Source organism: Protopterus annectens, chromosome 14.part0 (genome assembly GCF_019279795.1).
Source record: "Protopterus annectens isolate FY-2018-M chromosome 14.part0, PAN1.0, whole genome shotgun sequence".
NCBI classification, from domain to species: Eukaryota; Metazoa; Chordata; order Ceratodontiformes; family Protopteridae; genus Protopterus; species Protopterus annectens.
The window spans coordinates 1,020,642,088-1,020,660,776 of NC_056748.1; the positions used below are offsets into that span (position 1 = coordinate 1,020,642,088).

Consider the following 18,689-nt stretch of genomic DNA (forward strand, 5'->3'; position numbering starts at 1 on the left):
ATAAGGTGTATGATAATTCTTTTCATGGCCTTACAGATGAGGCTAGTTAGACTTATGAGTCTGTGGTTTCCAGGGTCAGCTGTAGCCACCCTTTATGCAGAGGGATTTGTGTTGCTGTTCTCAATTCTGCAGGAACATAGTCAGTTCTCAAGCTATGATTAAAGAGAACACCAAGTGAGTCTGCTAGGTCTTGGTTTAGATTGTTTAATAAACAACCTGGAATATTATCTGGTCCTATTGAGGCCATGTTTTTGTCCTTGGTGAGCGGTGAGATGACCTGTTCTCTAGAGATGCTAGGCAGGGGGCTGCTGTAAGGTATGCTTTGGGATATGATAGGTGGGATATGGGGGTGAAGTCTGCACTGAATCTGTCAGCCAACAGGTTGGCCATATCTTCCAGTGTAGTATGAGTGATTCCATCTATAACCAGTTTGGCACATAGCTGGGCATTCTCTTTTAGACTACCAACATAGTTAAAAAATGCCTTATGATTATCCTTGGCTAGGGATGCATTTCTAATTTCTTAATTTGCTTTAGAAGACTTTACAAGATTTCTGATTTTCTTGTTTAGGCATAGGAGGAAACTCTTCCTCTGTGGAGTGATATCCTCTCTTGCTTTTGGACAACAGTTTCTTCCTTTTATTATATAATCTGTTTACACTTGAAGTTTACCACTAGGGCTTGTTTTTACAGGAGGACCTGGTTTTGATGCAGTCAGGTACAGCAGAGTTTATGCAATCACATAAGTGTTTAAATAGGCATTTGTTTACACTTATGCATAGTAATCATTGGTGTCTGCGATTGCAGGTGATATGAAGCTTTTTATACCATTGCTTATAAGCTGTAATTAGCTTTAGTAAAGTTTTTTAATAGTTTTGTTCCTGTGAGGGTGTCAGTTACAGCAGTTACTTCAAACGAGACTGATTTATGATCTGACCTAACCAGGGAGGGCATCACGCATGGGGAAGTACAGTGACCCTCTCCATGTTGGTGAGTACTATGTCCAGAACATTAGAGCCCCTAGTGGAGGTGCAGACTATCTGTTCCACAGCATTTGTGTTAACAAAGTCCAGGAACCTCTGGGCAAGGGTGTTTTTGCTCGTGCATGCCCCCTAGTCTATGAAAGGATAGTCAAAATCTCCCATGACAAAGGTGTTGGGCTGTATGGTGAGGTATTCCAGTAAATTGAGATAAGTGGTGTGTTTATCCTGGTTCATGGTAGGGAATCTACAGCTAGCAATGATGAGGTATGGTACTTTCCCAGTTGTTAATTGGACATGGAGTAGTTTGAGAGAGTCATGCTATTTGACCAGTCTCAAAGTGTATTTGGTTTTAATGAAGATGGATACACCTCCACTTTTGGTCCCTTCACACTCATTTTAAGGTCTGAACATGAGGAAAGCATTGTAGCCTTGCACAGCCAGGATGCTGTCAGCATCCATGAACCATGTCTCGATAACCCCACAGACGTCAGCATCCTCCAAGATAAGCAGTGCTGCCAGGGAGTACAGGTTCATGTTTAAACTCATAGCATTAAGCAGCACATCCTGAGTATGTCTCAATTAGATTTTGTTACACTGGAAAATTTGTTGTTTCGACATTGCCTAAAAAGGCACTATGGGGGTGAGGTAAGTGCCTTTGCCAGTATCTGAAAGCCTAGGGGGAAAAGGTGCAGACCATCTGTAGCAAAGCAGCGAAGTCTGTCTACCATATGCTCCCAGACTGACAGATACTGGATCCCCCTGGACTGACACCAGAAGCTAAGTCAATTGTTGAAGTCAATAATTTTTTGTTTATATTGTGGCATCATCCTGGGTCAGGTTAGTATAATGCCTAGGGCTAAGTACATACTTGTCTGGGATGCATAATCAGAGAGATCTGTCATGCCTCTCTTCATATAGTCCAGAGAGGTACGTCTCAAGTCATTCACTCCCACATGGACTATGACAGAGTCATAACAGTACTTGTTTTTGAGTGACTTGAGTGCATGTGTGATTTGTCGGATCCTGGCACCTGATAGGCTGCTGACTGTGACCTTCTCCTTGTCCAGTCTGTTGAGGGGGACATCTGTGTGTCTCACTATGGAATCACCTATGACCAAGACATTTGACGGTTCTTGCCTTAGGGGCTTATTTGTTTAGACACAGGTGTGTGTGTGTGTGTGTGTGTGTGTGTGTGTGTGTGTGTGTGTGTGTGTGTGTGTGTGTGTGTGTGTGTGTGTGTGTGTGTGTGTGCATGTTACGTGCAGCGGTTTCTTTTTGCGTGGGTGGTGAGTGTGGGTGCTGTCCTTTTGGGAGGTCTCTGCTCTTTTAGAAAGCATTTAGTGAGTACCTCTGCATATGTGGGTTTATGTGGCATGCCCTTATTTTGTGTGAGAGATGAGGTTTGTATGAGAGGTGAAGTGTGTGTGCCAACAACCTGTTTGATGTCTAGTTTGTTTTTACGTGACATAATTGACTCCAGTTCTACAGTATATTTGCATTTCTCACATACGGTGTTAGTTTGCTTTAGGAGTAAGTGGTTGTCAGTATACATGAAGCAATTGCTACATTGCTTGAAGATGCCCATATCAATTAAGCTGGCAGGAGAAACGATGGAAAACTGCCAGTCCATTGTGCCAGGATTTTTCTGAATGTGGTATATGAGAAGGAAGTGGGCTACCTGGATTTCATTGCAAACAGCAAAAATGAAGCAGTAATTCAATTTTTAGTTATTCAGACAAATCTATAACATGAATAAGCAATAAACAACAGCCTTTATGCCTTTGCTATGTAGGCAAGTTAAAACTGTAATCATCAGTTTTTCACTGTTCCTGAATCCATTTTGAAGAGTTGTTGTCAGACAACAGAAGCCATCCAATACATCCAGCCTGCAGGGTTACTTCCTTCTGTTAAAAAGAGAGGAAGCATACAGTTATGGAATGATGCTTAGTGTTCTGCAGTAGTGGGCAATGTCTCAAAGCCCTATGAACCTTTTTGGTTTGAATAAGGCCATAGTCTTTCTGAAGAAATATGTGCAACTATCCTTGCCAAAAATTATAATATAAAGTTCTTTCATTCAACACTACCAGGTAGCCCACAGATGCTTATATACAATTATCCTCTACTGTTCACCAAATCATTAGTATTAATTTAAGTAGTCTGCAGCCAAGACAAAAATATATTCCATCTGCATATCAATTTCCTGCAGGCGTAAACCATACTCATATATACACTTTTTCATAGCTTCTAGTCTTTCTTCGTGTTACCCAAACTACTTTAGTAGAGCAAGGTGCAGTTGTGCAGTCATTTATGTGAATTCCAGAAGCTCCTTCAGAAATTCAGAACTGAACAACATTCTGGCAAAAATAAAAAGAAGAAATACAGAGGGACAGGGACAAAATTCAAACAGCAAAATATGAGAAAAGGATATCCACAATAGGCTGAAAGTTACAGTTTTATTTGTACCTTTCAGCCTATTGTGGACATCTTTTTATCATACTTTGGCAAAAATGCCTCACACTCCATCTTGCTGGATTGTGGCTTCCACTATGTTGTTCTGAGATTCCACAGTTTTACAATATGAATCTACTTTGGGAACTTTATGAAGATTTAACAAAATAGGATGAGGTTTTTACACTTTCTAGCCATTCAAGTGCATACTACTATCCGTTAAAACCGTCAATTGATTCACCACTCACTAAGTGTACTGCATGGTTAAGGGGAGCAGTCAAAGGTGTTGCATCGTTGCTGTGTTTCATACCAGAGCTCCAGTATTTCTGAATTTATAAAGGACGTGAGTAAATCTGAGCAAATTAAGGAGAAATTTGGGGTGGGAGGTTGCCATAATGGTTAAGGTGTTTATCTTACAGACACAAGATGCAGGATTTAATTCTCACATGGGGTAATTGGCTAGGCTTAAAATGGCCCTCAAGGGCATTTAGCCTAGTACTAATCTATGAACCTATGAAATATATGGTAATAATCACAGCACAAGCAAACAGCATAGCATTAAAGAGGCTCACACACACACACTTTCTTTACCTCTGTCTGCATAATCATTCCTCTCCTTGTCATCCCATTTTCTGCCATCAGCCAGAGCATATGGTGTATACTGGGTGAACATGGATATAACATGGCAACCAGAAGGAGCTATAGTTGGGTCCAGAGCAGATGGGATGCACATTTCAATCATTGGTCTGAAAAAAAGAGAAAGCATTAGAATCTAAATGTTAGCAGTGATGTAGCATCCAGTCTCATGCACACAGATACATAGGAGAAGCAGAACCTGTGAAAATGAATGATGTAGTATACAGAGAAATAATGACATCAGTTACCAATTGTAGAGGAAACGCAATCTTGAGAAAAGTGAAAAGTGAGACTACCACCCTCGTTCTAAGTATAAACCATTCATTAGGAGAATGTACACCAAAGATCCCATTGTAAGCTTATAATATCTAATTGATAAATTAATAATTTAGTTTAAAAAAAACATTTGACTACTAATTCCCACAACAGTATTATAGTAAGACAAACAAAATCTGGAAGCTCCAGGCAAGCATTCAATTCAGTTTTAATTCTAGTGGGTTGCTTATTTGACCCAGTGTTATGCTCAGACTAGCCAAGTTCAGAAATGAATCTGGATAATTTGAGCTGAAAATAGCAGAAAGTACAGTTGTGTATAGTTACCATAAATGTAGATGTTCGAGTGTATTCTATGTTGCAATCATCATATTTGGGTTATCCTGCCAGGGGTAGCCCTCAGTTGGCCCGAATACCAGAGGCTTAGTATTTCTGCATCAGTTGCTGTCGCTCCAGGACTGACGTCAGGTCGTCAGTGGTATAAAATCCGGCAGCCAATGCCATTACATCAGTTTTTCTTGCCCTAACTGTCAGGAGCCCCCAAATAGGGAGTTAGGTTATAGTGGAAGAACACCACCAGTAGAAAGTAAACATCAAAAAAATCCCTGTAAAGAGAGAGGAAGAGAGAGAGAGTGAAGGGGGGTAGAGGGAGGGAAACCTGGACTGCAACAGTGAATACACTCGAACGTCTACATTTATGGCAAGTGTACACAACTGTACTATGTTCTTTGTGTTTCACTGTTGCAGTCTTCACATTTGGGTTGATTCCCAAAGCTGAAGGAAAGGGTGGAGGTATTCGAGAAGACTGTGGGCTGGCTAGGATGCCCTGCAAGACTGCGGTGTAAAAGCCTGTCCTGGATTTGAAGATAAGCAGGTGGTAATGCTTGGTGAAGGTATGAACAGTTGTCCATGTTGCAGCCTCCAGGATGTCCCTGGTGGGGACCCCTCTGAGAAAGGCTGCAGAGGTGGAGGTTGCTCTGGTGAAATGTGTCCTGACCCCCTTTGGGGGTGGCTTCCCATGTTGTCTATAGCAGAAATGGATGCAATGTGCTATCTATTTGGAGATTGTTTGTTTGGATATGGCCTTGCCCTCTGCTCCTGCTGCAAAGCTGACTAGCAATTGATCAGTTTTACTGAAAGATTTAGTCCTGTCCAGATAGAATCTGAGCTGTCTGTGCACATCTAGAGAATGCAGAATCTTTTCCCGCTTGTTTTGTGGGTTAGGAAAAAAATTGGGCAAATGTATAGATTGGTTGAGAGCCACACTGGACACCACTTTAGGCATGAAGGATGGGTTAGTCCTGAGTGAGATTCTGTCAGCATGGAAAATAATGAAGGGCTCTACAGCCATGAGTGCTTGTAGCTCTGATACTCTTCTAGCTGAAGTGATGGCCAGAAGCAAGGCTGTTTTCCAAGAGAGGAATTTTAACTCTGCTGAAGCTGCAGGTTCAAAGAGGGGTAGGGTGAGCTTTTCCAACACAAAGTTAAGGTCCCAAGCTGGGGTAGGAGCTCTTCCGGGTGGCCTTAAGTTGTTAGCCCCTCTTAGAAACTGTTTGATGAGAGGGTGTGAGAAGAGAGGTGGCTCTGTGCTGTAATGAGCAGAGATGGCAGAGGCATGAATTTTAATAGAAGAGTAGGATAGACCCCTGTGTAGTAGGTCTGCCAGATAATCCAGGATGAGAGGTAGGGAGGGCTGTGCCATTCCAGCTCCCTTAGCCTGGATACAGGTGCAAAACCTTTTCCACTTGTCAGCGTAGGATTTACTAGTGCTGGGGCATCTGGCCTCACATATAACATCTAGGACTTGTTTGCTTAGGCTGTTAGCTTGAGTGGTGGTCAGGGAATAAGCCAGGCTGCCAGGTTGAGGATGTGCATTTGGGGATGCATGAATTCTCCAGTCCCCTGGGTCAGGAGTGTAGGAATCTGAGGTATGTGCCATGGTGGCCAGGGTGATAGGCTGCGCAGCAGTGGGTACCAGTGCTGGCGTGGCCAGTCTGGGGCAATTAAGATTGCCTTCTGTTTTTCCTCCCTTATTTTGAGCAGTACCCTTCATATGAGTGATAGAGGGGGAAATGCATATACCGAGCGGTTTACCCACTGGAAGGATAGAGCATCCACTTTCCAGGCCTTGCTGTGAGGTTCCCTGGTGCAGAATTTTCTGAGCTGATGATTGGAGTGGGAGGCAAAGAGGTTGACCTTGGGGGTGCCCCATTTCTGAGTTACAAGGGTGAAGGTTCTGTGGTCTAGCTGCCACTCGTGTGGGTCTAGCAGATTTCTGCTTAAGTTGTCTGCCAGAGAGTTTAGGGAGACTGGCAGGAATTGTGCTATCAAGTGTAGTTGCATGGCTGGTCATGGCGAGCCTGCAGAGAGGATAAGAGTGAGTCCCTCCCTCCTTGTTGATATACCACATCACTGTGGTGTTGTCTGTTTTGATCAGTAGAGGCCCCTGGGAAAGTGGGGGTCTGAAGACTGTCAGGGCATGCTTAACAGCTAACATCTCTTTTTGGTTGATGTGCAGATGTATTTGATTTGGGCTCCAGTGGTCCTGAATGCACCTGCCGTCCAGGTGTGCACCTCAGGCATAGTCTGGTGCATCTGTGATGAGGGTCTGGGCGGCATGGGGTTGTGAGAAGGGAAGTTCCTTGTTGTGGTTGCAAGCTGCTGCCCACCAAAGAACATCTTTCCTTAGACAAGATATCATTAGTATGAGAGTTTCCAGGTCTTGAGACTGTTGACACCAAAGGCTTTTTAGGTACCATTGTAGTTTCCTCATATCCACTCTGGCATATGGAATGAGTTGGATGCAGGAAGCCATGAACCCTAGAGCTTGAAGGATTTTCCTTGTGGTTAACTGGGTTCTGGTGGCTAGTTGAGAGAAGTAGCCTGTCAGGTAGGCTTGTTTTTCTGAAGTAAGGAATGCCATCTGGGATGCTGTGTCCAGGCTGTCTCCCAGGAAAACAATTTTTTGTGTAGGGACTAGTTTTGATTTCTTTTCATTGATAGTATACCCCAGGGAGGTCAGTAGGTCCTTTACAAAGGTCAGGTGCTTTAGCAGATTTTCCAGACTGTCTGCCTGAATCAGGCAGTCATCTAAGTAGGGGTAAATTTGAATATTTCTTTGTCTGCAAAAAGCAATGGCAGGAGCCAGGCATTTTGTGAAAACTCTGGGAGCAGTGGATAAGCCAAAGGGAAGTGCAGAGAACTGAAATTGCATTGATCCTGCCCTGAAACGTTGGTATTTCCTGCATGATTCCATGACTGGGATGTGTAGGTAGGCCTCTTTTAGGTCTAGGGTGGCTAACCAAGCATCCTTGGAAGGCATTGGTAGAAGCTGCTGGAGGGTGAGCATTTTGAATTTTGGTATCACCAGAAAGGTGTTTAGAATGGATAGATTGAGGATGGAATGCCATGTGCCCTCTTTTCTGGGTACCAGGAAGAGTCTGGAATAGAAACCTTGGCCTATCTGTTCTGCAGGAACATACTGTATTGCCCTCATGGAGAGCAGGGAAAGGACTTTTTTTTGGCCTCTGCCCACTGGTTTGGAGGAAGATCTGGGAACCCTTTTGGGGTTCGCGGAGTGTGGAAATAAAATTTGTATCCCTGGGACACTATGTTGAGAACCCATCGGTCATTGGTAATAGTAGCCCAATTGCTTGTGTGGAAGGAGAGTTTTCCTCCTAGGGGCACAAGCAGGTGGGCAGAGGTAAGGGGTGGAGGTGGAAAGTGATTTTGAGTTATTACCATAAGGGGGTGGCTTTGCACTCCATGTTTTTGAAGAGGAGGAACTCCATTGCTTAGATCTCTGCATTCCCTGGGGCTGCTGTCTGGGGGGGGGGTCTGCTTCCCCTGGGTCTGGGCTGAGCTGGCCTGGAGGGGGCAGGAAAGGACCAGTGCTTGGAGGGGCAATGCCTACTGAACCTCAGAGGCTGGACCTGTAAGAAGTCTTTAACTGTCTGCATAGATTTAGCTTTTTCTTCCATCTTTTTTAAGACCTCTTCTGCCTTGGTCCAAATAAGTTGTCTTTGCTCAATGGTGCGTCCAATAATTTGAATTTGACATGGTCTAGCAAGGTCTATTCCTTAAGCCAAGCATGCCTTCTAAGGACAGAACCAGTGACTGCTGCCCTGCTAGGTGCTTCTAGGGCATCAAAGCCACATTGCAAGGTGTGCTTAGTTACCTGATTTGCAGAATGCATTAGCTCTTGTAATTCTTTATTTTCTCCAGGAAGCAGGAAAAGAAGATTTTTTTTGTTTGAGTAATTCCATGATATGCTGCTGATATTTCAGCATGTGGAACTGACAATTTAATGCTCTAATAGCAAGAGTAGCAGAGGTGCATACTTTTTTACCCTATCTGTCTAAAGCTCGGGAATCCCTATTTGAGGGGGGTGGGATTCTTAGCTGAAGTTGCTTTAATTCCTTTAGGTCCTTGCGAGATCTGGGTCTGCAATAGGATTTTTGAAAAGAAATTTGTGAGAGTCAGGGACTCTGTAATACCTGTCAGGTTTCCTGGGAGCAGGTGGAAGGGTGTCAAGAGTCAAACTGGATTCCATAAAGAACATCATCCACAACATCCAGAAAAGGAGGAATGGCCAAAGGTCTGTGCTCTGGTAAATCTAAGAATTCCCTGAGTCTCTTTTTTGACTGAGGATAGTCTCAAAATTCCCATTGGAAATGCTCCCTTAAAGTATGAAGGGTTTCCCCAAATGAAAAATCCTCAGGTGGAGAGGCAGAAGGAATGGATTCCTCTGCATCAGAATCCTCATAAGCAGAGAGGAGTTGCATATCTTCATATTCAGATGCATCAGAGTCATCATACTCCTGTTCAGATAAAACTACTGGGGACAAATCTCTTTTTCTTTTGGAAGGGGTAGCCTGGCTTCCCCTAATAAGCATAATAAGGTCTTGTGCCGTTTTAAACATTTGAGATTGAGGCAAGGAAGCAGGTGCCTGAGCTTGGGTCATCATTTTTTTGGGTGTAGTTCATACCCTGGGCCTTAGAAACTCGGTAGTTTTAGAAAGAACTGAAGACAACAAAAGAAGTAGTCCGTCTGTGTCGAGTGTTGGTAGTGCAAAGTACTTCCTCGGAAGCTGGTGCCTGCTCAGCGGCTGCGGACCCATCCAAGGTAAAGACAGCTACAGGCTCCTTAGTCGAAGAAGAGTCTCGCAGCATACCAGACTCCAAAAGGGTCTCGGTAGTGGCCTGCAAATCCACAGCAGCGGGCATCACTGAGGACCGGAGAACTGACGCCTAGCTTAGCAGAAGTGTCGTCGGCAGTTTTGGACCTGTGTGGTCTGTCTCTGTCTTTATCCTTATGTTTTTTTGCAAAATCGGTAGTCGGATGGCTTACTGAAGCCATATCAGAATTCGAGGACTGAGAGCAAAAATATCTAGCTAGAATAAGGACCCAACGACGTATAGTTACTGGCGTTGAACAAAGCTGGGGGATGTCGTGGTCTGGGCCTAAACAGGTGACACAGTAAGAATGGAAGTCTCAGTGTGGTATTTGCTTTCCACAGGCAAGACAATTGTTAACTTTTTCTGACATTGGTTAGAGCAAGAAAAAAGGATTCCCAATGGGGTACTTAGCTTTAGAAGACTTCAACTTCAATTCAGAAATGAAAACTCAGGTATTGGCCGAACGGCACTCATGCGAACTGCTTCTGCTTCAGGCTCCTCGGCAAGAAAGACTGATGTAATGGCGTTGGCTGCCTGATTTTATACCACTGATGACTTGACATCAACCCTGGAGTGGCAGCAACCAATGCAGAAATACTAAGCCTCTAGTATTCGGGCCGACTGAGGGCTACCCCTGGCAGGATAACCCAAATGTGATGACTGCAACAGTGAAACACAAAGAACATCTACTGTGTTCTGTCAACTGTGTTTGCAGCTCTGGTCCTGTCCCAAATACAAGAATAACCCTCCACAAAATTATGTTGGTGAAAATGTGTGCCACCCTTATACTAGTAGCAAACTTCAAATCATAAAGATGTTTAAAGAGGTACATTGCATTTCCTGGAATTCAAGAATATGTTAAGTCATAGTTTCACAGTTTGTGTATACCCATGTTTAGGCCCTTACAGGCTATGCTGAAACACATGATCTGGACAAAGTGAGTACACTAAATAACCAACCAAAGTTTCCAAAGCATTTTTAAACATACCTGTGACTGTACTGTTTCTAAACACAACTGCAACTTATTCCACTTTCTTACAAATGAATGGGATACAAATTTAGTTCTCATAACAATTTTACATTTGTTTCTCTTGGAAGCAATACTATTCTCCCTTGTTGTCTTCTTAGTGTATATAATATTTCTATACACAACAATACTCTCACCTCTTGATCTGATGAAGCCCCAAAACATAAATAAAGCCTACCCTTATAAATTGATAACTGATGGAATTGCAAAATGCTCTAGGAGATATGATTCTTCTTGTAAACTTTCTTTGTATCTTTAGTGTATGCACAAAATACAGAATTATTTTCAATAAAAGTTTCAACATACAGTATGTACAATTTAGTTAGAATAAGGAATTTTGGTATAGTATTTCTAAGAATCAAGCCAATATTCATCAGAGTTTTGGCTTTGATCATGACCACATTCTCTTTAAAGCTCAAATGTCTGCCCACCACAATCCCAAGTACTTACAGGTATTTACTGTATCCACCTTATGTCTACCTGTGGTAATAATAATATAACCATTTTGTTAGATCCTCTGAAGGCAGTTCTGAGGTGCCAGAGGATTAATAAAGTATGTTATAGTTGCATAACGTTGTCATTATTTGTTGTAAGACTGTTTTTTGACCAGTCAGTTTTTTCCCTGGACTACCACTTCCCTTCAATAGGGACTTCAATTTCTGTCTTTTAGATTTGCCCAAAACTATTTACATTACTGGACTGTTCACTCAAAATATTGTCCTATCATTACAGTTGCTGCAGATGCCATGGTCTTACCAATATCTGGATCTACAAGTGCTCACATCATGCTCTTCACAAAAATCCACCCAGCCCAAATAAATTGTAATAACAAAAATACCAGACAACGTACAGAGAAAAATCAAGGACGTAAAAGTAGATTTGGTTCCAAATGTACAACTGGATTGTATTCTCCTCCCCCAAGAAGCTAAATCTTCCAGTGGTACACCTAGAGTTACACTTAAAGATATTGTACATTCCCACAGACCAATTTTCTTGATAAAGTGGATTATAGTCTATGTGTGGTATTCTGCATTCTGCTTCAAAAGGACCCCCTATCATATGAACTAGTGAGCTTTGCAAGAAATCACGAAATCTGTTATAAAATACAGATGGCATTATATGCATTAAATTTTGCAAATTAAATGAGCAGCCATTATAATTAAATTTTCTTTTTGGAAAAGCCACCAAATAAGTTGATTTGAGCTAAAATTTCTAAGACTTAAAACCCTTTATGGGTACACTCCAGACTATATATCATTGGATTCTTGTGATAAAAACATAGGAAGCATCTTGTAAAGATTCCTTCCTAGGAAAGGGAGTCATTTTGTAGCCCTCAAATATCCAGCAGCATTATAAGAGATGGAACGACACTTGTTCTTCCAGACAGAGTTGATGGGAAGTAAATATTCTGGCCATACAGTAGAAATAAATGTTTGTATAATAAGCCATGCATACATCATAGAGACATTGTAGTGCAGCTAATGAAGGGGTAATGTGGCCTAATGGTTAAGGTGTTTGCTTTACAAACACAAGGTACAGGGTTTGAATCTCACAGGGGATAACTGGCTAGGCTTAGAATGGCTCGCAAGGGCAGTTAGCCTAGTACTAACTTATGAACCTTATGAAATGTATAGTCTCATACAGACACTGCTTATTGAAAACAGTTTATGTCCTGCACCATTCCCATGTTATCCAATATCCTTAGACAGAAAAAAAACATAGCCTATTGTTATATCAGACATGAGACAATATTGCAGGGTCATACAAGCCTGCAGTTGCCATTAGAAAATGGTGTCCACAATACTGGTAACCCTAGATATGAGAAACAGCTCATGAAATTGGAGATTCATCAGAGAGAGCAGAATGAGTTATTTACCCACCCAAGACAGTGTCTAGGTAGATCCTTCCAAGTGAAAAGCCACTCAGCTGAAGTCCGTATCCTTATTTAGTGCTCTACCTACAAATAGGAGAGAAGGTATCAGGTGTATTAGAAATCACATCATGAAGCATTTGTGTGTCCCTGACACTACTGCATTGTATTTCAAACTAAAAGGAAAAAGCATACAAGATTCATGGGTGTACGCCCATTGTATACAAGATTCATGGGTGTACGCCCATTGCATACAAGATTCATGGGTGTACGCCCATTGCATACAAGATTCATGGGTGTATGCCCATTGCATACAAGATTCATGGGTGTACGCCCATTGCATACAAGATTCATGGGTGTACGCCCATTGCATACAAGATTCATGGGTGTACGCCCATTGCATACAGGATTCACAGGTGAAGGACCATTGAATGCAAGAGAGCAGCTGGCAGCAGGAGCTATGTACAGTACATGCTTTAAAGAGGCCTAAGCAATGTGTCAGTCATGTGCCAGAAATTCAGGCAAGAGCAGTTGCTAGTTTAAGAGTTCACAATTATAATGAAAAAAAAAGCAGCAGTGGTATGACTAACGGTGATATCCAGATGATCGAACTTTCTCAAAACAAATGAGAAGCAGACATCAGCTGCTTCGCTAATTTCCATGCATATGAGCCGATCATTTCAGACACATTAAGAATATTCAGGAAGCAATCATTATGAGAAGATAAGACCCTGGGTTTGAGGTTAACAGCAGTTTTGCTATAGTGTCACATACACACACACATGTACACACGCACACAAGCATCTTAACCTCTTAGTGCAAGTATTTTGGACAAAGTGAAAAGTAATTGGGAGAGGTGGTATACAAAGGACCAAAATCGGGGACAGATTTTAAATTTTGCTCTGGAAAACATAGAAAATTGCTAGAAAAAGATGTTTTGTGTTAACATGCTTTTTCTGAAGGATATGAAGTTTGAAGCTCAAATGACTGTCATTTTAATTCTCTATGATTTGCCCAAAAGCCTTTAATTTTTTAAGAAAAAGACCAAAAATATGAGACAAAAGTCTCAACATTTTGCAAAATTCTGGGCAAGTGAGACAAATGATGTCACATCAATAAGAGCTATTTTACACATTGTGTAGTAACAAAATAACAGTTTGAAATCAAGGTAGAGTCAAGCCAATTTTAAAGATAACTGGTAAAATAATGCCACAGAATCTGTAAGACAGGTAGCTAGCATGTATTCATAAAATAAAGACGGTGTCTCCCATAAGCACAAGTTTAAAACACCCAACTATATATACAGACTGCCCATACATGTCAAGCAGAGCGCCTCTTTGGCCCTCTTCAAAAGGAACCTTGATGATTGGATGGGAGATAGGAAATTCACCTCGGGGATCACGTCAGTCACCCTGCTAGACAGGGGTTCAAGGAAGTAAATACTGTGAGAAGAAATAGCCAGGGAATTATTATGGCTAGGCTCGTATAGGCCCTAGGGCCGATAGCCTAGTACCAACCTATGTACCTGTGAACCTATTTTCACCTACAAAGAAATGGTAACTGTGTTACTCACTAATATATTTATATCTCCATTCCTTGCTCAACAATTCTGGCCAACCAAAAATAATGTAATGAGAATGACCAAAAATAGGGACAAATTTTATATATTACTCAAATTCACTGAAAAAAATTGCTTTGTATGAAACTCTAATGTCTGGCATTATAGACTGAATTTAATCCTTGGGTCCATGTCTACTTACTGAACGCAATATATTGAATGATACGAGTGCATAATGTTGAAATGTCAAAATGGTGAATTGCTAAAATCTTGAAATCAAAATATCTACTCCCTACATGTCTCAAGAGCTGGAGTTCTCCCCACACACACACACACACACACACACACACACACACACACACACACACACACACACACACACACACACATTATCCAAGTCAGCATTTGTTTCTGGGTTTCACTAACAGGTGAGTAACATTTTTAAACTGTCTTGTGTTCTGGTGCAATATACATATGTAGTAAATGCATGCTTTAATAGGTATTTTGAGTTTAGTATTATAAAATTGCAACATTTTTACATTTCTGAATGTTACAGTGTTTTGCCTGCCACAGTAGCAGATAATGTCTCCCCTTTCCTTTAGTATTCACCTATTCTCTTTATCAGCAACAGAATGCAGGTCAATACCATCTGCTGCAGAGGCAGGTTTTACTGGTACAGTGTAGGTACTATGACTTAACTGGTCAGTACAGTCTGTGGCAGAGACACGTTTTGTTGATGCAGTATATAATTAGCATTCTAACCATACCTCTTAAATGTCCCTGATTTTGCAGAATTTCCTTGGGTTTTTTCATATTTTTGTCATGCCCCTCAAATTTTCTGGTAACTCTCAAAGGATTACAGAGAATCCTTAGCACCAAACAGAGTTTTATACTTCGTATTGTTCAGAAAATCCATGGTAATGCAAAAGCCGTTATGCTATTACCTTCTTAAATGAATTTGCAAAATATTTAAAAATTATCCCTAATTTTGGGCTTTTGAATCCAGAATTATTGAGCAAAGAACTTGAGAGATATGATTATAACTAATGAAACACTAGTCAATTTTGTCTCTGTGGGTGCACTACAGATCAGAAACTAGTCTCAGATGAACTCTGTGAAGAACTGGGTGGCTATAAGGCAGACCAGGAACAGATTATGTGGGGTTTTAGTAATTTGCACATCATGTGTGTATGAATACAGCTGAGGAAATGTAAGGGTAGTACTGCCAGCACTGAAAGTGTGCCTTCAAAGTCTGTGTTTCGCCAGCTGGTTTTGACTAAACATAATTTAACCAAAGTACTAATGAGCTGGCATCTGACTCACATAAGTTCAGTTCTATATAAACTGATTAATGCAAAACATTGCCTATGGCAATGCATGTTGTAGAAGTAATTCTTCTAGTAATGGAAGCTAGAATTTAATTTAATTTGTTTGCGATTATCATCAGATTAAACAGTGGCATTTGGAGTGCAGAGGGCAGTAATACGGTTAATCTGCTAGTAGAATATAAAAGTATTTTTTATTTTAGGATGATTTCAAAGTTTTAGACTACTATTTTTGAAATAGTAAGGCCAACCCTACACAGGAGGTCCAGTCCTGCTAAAAGAAGGCACAGATAAGTCTGAAAATAGTGGGTATTTAAAACACTAACAGTTTGGTAATGTATTTACATCAACTCATGCTAAATGCAGAAGAAAAATCATCATAAAATGAATGTACTTGAGTAAAAAAAGAATTCTGTTGTAAGCTATATGTTAGTGTTTCAAGTATCTGTGTGTGTGTGTGTGTGTGTGTGTGTGTGTGTGTGTGTGTGTGTGTGTATGTTGGCATGCACATGCACCTGTGTATATTAATGTGAGGGTGCATTCTCTTTCTGCGCAGAATAACATATGGTTTTTCCATGTACAGAGAAGCCCACAGTAAATATTGTTACATAGGTGAGGCTCAAAGACATATTTGTGGTTTGAAAGGAGTTTAACTGATTCTGAAAATTTGTGCTCTAGACTAACCTTTCAGATGGTATTCCTGAGCTCGCATCTTCATAGGCTTTGTCAATGACACTTATGTCTTCACAATTCAGGTGAATAGATGTCTGGTGATGAGGAAGGGACTTTGTGCCCTCTTTCTGTGGGGTAGCAAGGAAGTTTGGAAGTCTATCGACAGCGACTGGAAAAATTCAGAAAATCAGAATTTCATTTCACAGCTTATAAAGTAATAAGGTCGTGCTTCTCAGAACACTCATTATCTTTTTCTTAGCTTTATGTGGTTGGCTACGTCTTCAGTTGTGAATTAATTTAATACTTGCTGTACTGCGAACAGATGTAATAATCCACTGTGCAGCTATGAACAGCCTGACATTGGTGGAACAAAACAGGGTACATGTATCTTGTGTACAAACTTTAACTTAAAACAGTAAAATCGCTGTTACCAAGTGATTATTGCAAATGCTAATAAGCACTTCACAGAGATAATCATTCCTGGTGGTCCACACATTGTCATGGTACGGAGTACCACACACACACACACACACACACACACACACACACACACACCCTTACCTCTCAACAGCCCACACACACACACACACACACACACACACACACACACACACACACACACACACCCTTACCTCTCAACAGCCCATGATGTGACAAAGTCGTTGGCTTTGCCTCACTCCTCATGATCCATTACAGTCATCCAGTAATGCCAGGCATTAGTGTTTCATATTTCTTATGGTTTGATATATGCTTTGCTACAGTTGTGTAAAATCTTACCATAACAGTAGATGTCCTTCTCTTCACTGTTGCAGTATTCTTTACAATAAGTATCCCCTGCCAAGGGCAGGCTGATGTCCGCCCAGTATACCAAGGTCTTTTGGTTGTAATGGGTACACTGTACGATGCACATATGCTCCCTACACATGGCATAAGGCATAAAGGTGATGTACAAATGTACCATCCTCAGAACTGAAAAGCCCCTGGAGGAAAGACAGTCTAAGGAAACAAAAGGTAACAAGTACATCCAGAAGAAGAAAAGGAATAGAGGGAGGAAGGAGGGAGCAAATACTACAACAATGACGAGAAGGACATCTACTGTTATGGTATGATTTTATACAACTGTAATATGTCCTTCCATTTCACCATTGCAGTATTCTTTATAATGGGTAGAATACAAAAGCTCAAGAAGAAAGTTGAGAAGAGGAAGGACCAGAAAGAAAACCATGTAGGATAGCTCTGTTAAAACTAGCTCTATCCCTAGAAACAACATCCAAATTATAGTGCTTGGAAAAAATCATGCACAGAAGTCCAAGCAGCTGCCTCAAGAATAAAGTTAGTATCCAAACCTTTGAAAAAAGCACCACAAGAGACCACAGACCTGGTGGAATGAGCCTTAACACAAGAAGGAAGGCTTTTCCCATAAAAGGAATAACAGAAGGAAATTATCTCCAGGAAGAAGTGGTTTGGCTGTGGATGAAAAGGAAACAAAAAGCTGCTCAGATTTATCAATGGCTTTAATTTTATCCAAATAATATCTGAGTTATCTATGCAAATGCAAAGTATGAAGAACCTTCTCACTAGCAAATTGTGGAGAAGGGAAATAAGTGGGCAAATGAATAGACTGATTATGAGACAACTCATTAAGTACCTTGGGCATAAAAGAAGGATCAGCACGAAGAGACACCTTGTCCTTATGAAGAAACAAAAAAGGAGTAAAAGCCGTATGGTCCTGCATCTCAAACACACATCTGGCTTAGGTAAGGGAAAAAAGAAGAACAGTCTTCCATGAACAATACTGTAAGGAAGCTGAAGCTTCAGGCTCAAAAGGAGCCTGAGTCAATTGTTCAAAAACAAAATTAAGGTCCCAGGAGGGAGGAATAGGCTTCCCATGCCTTTAAGAAGTTGTTTGACCTCATATCTAGAAGCCAAAGAAGGAGTCAAAGGCAGACAAGTAGGCTATAACAGAATAATATGTCAAAACAGCATTGAGCAATTCACACAAATAAAAGAGAACCAAAGTAACTTCCACACTAAGTGGATCCAGGTTATGAGAAAGACACCAGACAGAAAATCTCTTCCATTATGATAAATAAGAATTTCATGTAGTGGGTTTCTTGGCCTTCTGTAGGATCCGAAACACGTCCTCAGAAAATGGGTGCATAAAAGGGATCAAACCCATCACTCACAATGTTAGTTGAAGAGTGGACAAGTGGGGATGGAAGGAAGGCTCCTTGTCTTGTGTGAGTAGGTCCACCCTGTGAGGTAACTTGTGATGAGTGCCATTGGCTAAATGCAGAAGAAGAGGTGGCCAATGGTATCTGGGCCAAAAGGGAGTCACCAACAGGATTTTGGGAGCATCCTGTTCAATCTTGAACAGGACCTCAATATGAGAGGTAAGGGAGAGAAGGCATAGAGAAACATCTCCTTTCAAGTAAAAGATAGGACATCCACTTTCCATGCCAGAAGACATGCGACTCTGGTGAAAAAGAGAGGAAGCCATATGTTCGGAGGGCAAAAAAGATCTACTTGAGGAGTACCCCATTACTGGACAATGGCAAGAAACACATCTCTGTGAACCATCGACTCATAAGATTGTGTTATGGACCTGCCAAAGAATCTGCCCAAAAGTTCTGATCTGAGGAAATGTAAACTGCCTGAAGAGTCACCTGATACTGGACAGCTAGATCACATACCTGAATAGCTATCCTGCACAGGAGATA

The 18,689-nt window shown here is 41.3% G+C and overlaps 1 protein-coding gene across 3 annotated transcripts in view; it reads right to left on the reverse strand.

Annotated features, from left to right (window-relative positions):
* Window positions 1–18,689, reverse strand: part of PYROXD2 (pyridine nucleotide-disulphide oxidoreductase domain 2) — a 374,632-nt gene that overhangs the window by 59,501 nt on the left and 296,442 nt on the right. For all 3 annotated transcript variants that reach the window (XM_044056825.1, XM_044056823.1, XM_044056824.1), the window contains 2 exons: window positions 15,982–16,138; window positions 4,022–4,176 (listed from right to left, as the gene is read on the reverse strand). In XM_044056825.1, coding sequence (XP_043912760.1) covers window positions 4,022–4,176; window positions 15,982–16,138 — 312 coding nt within the window. The remainder of the gene's footprint in view (window positions 1–4,021; window positions 4,177–15,981; window positions 16,139–18,689) is intronic.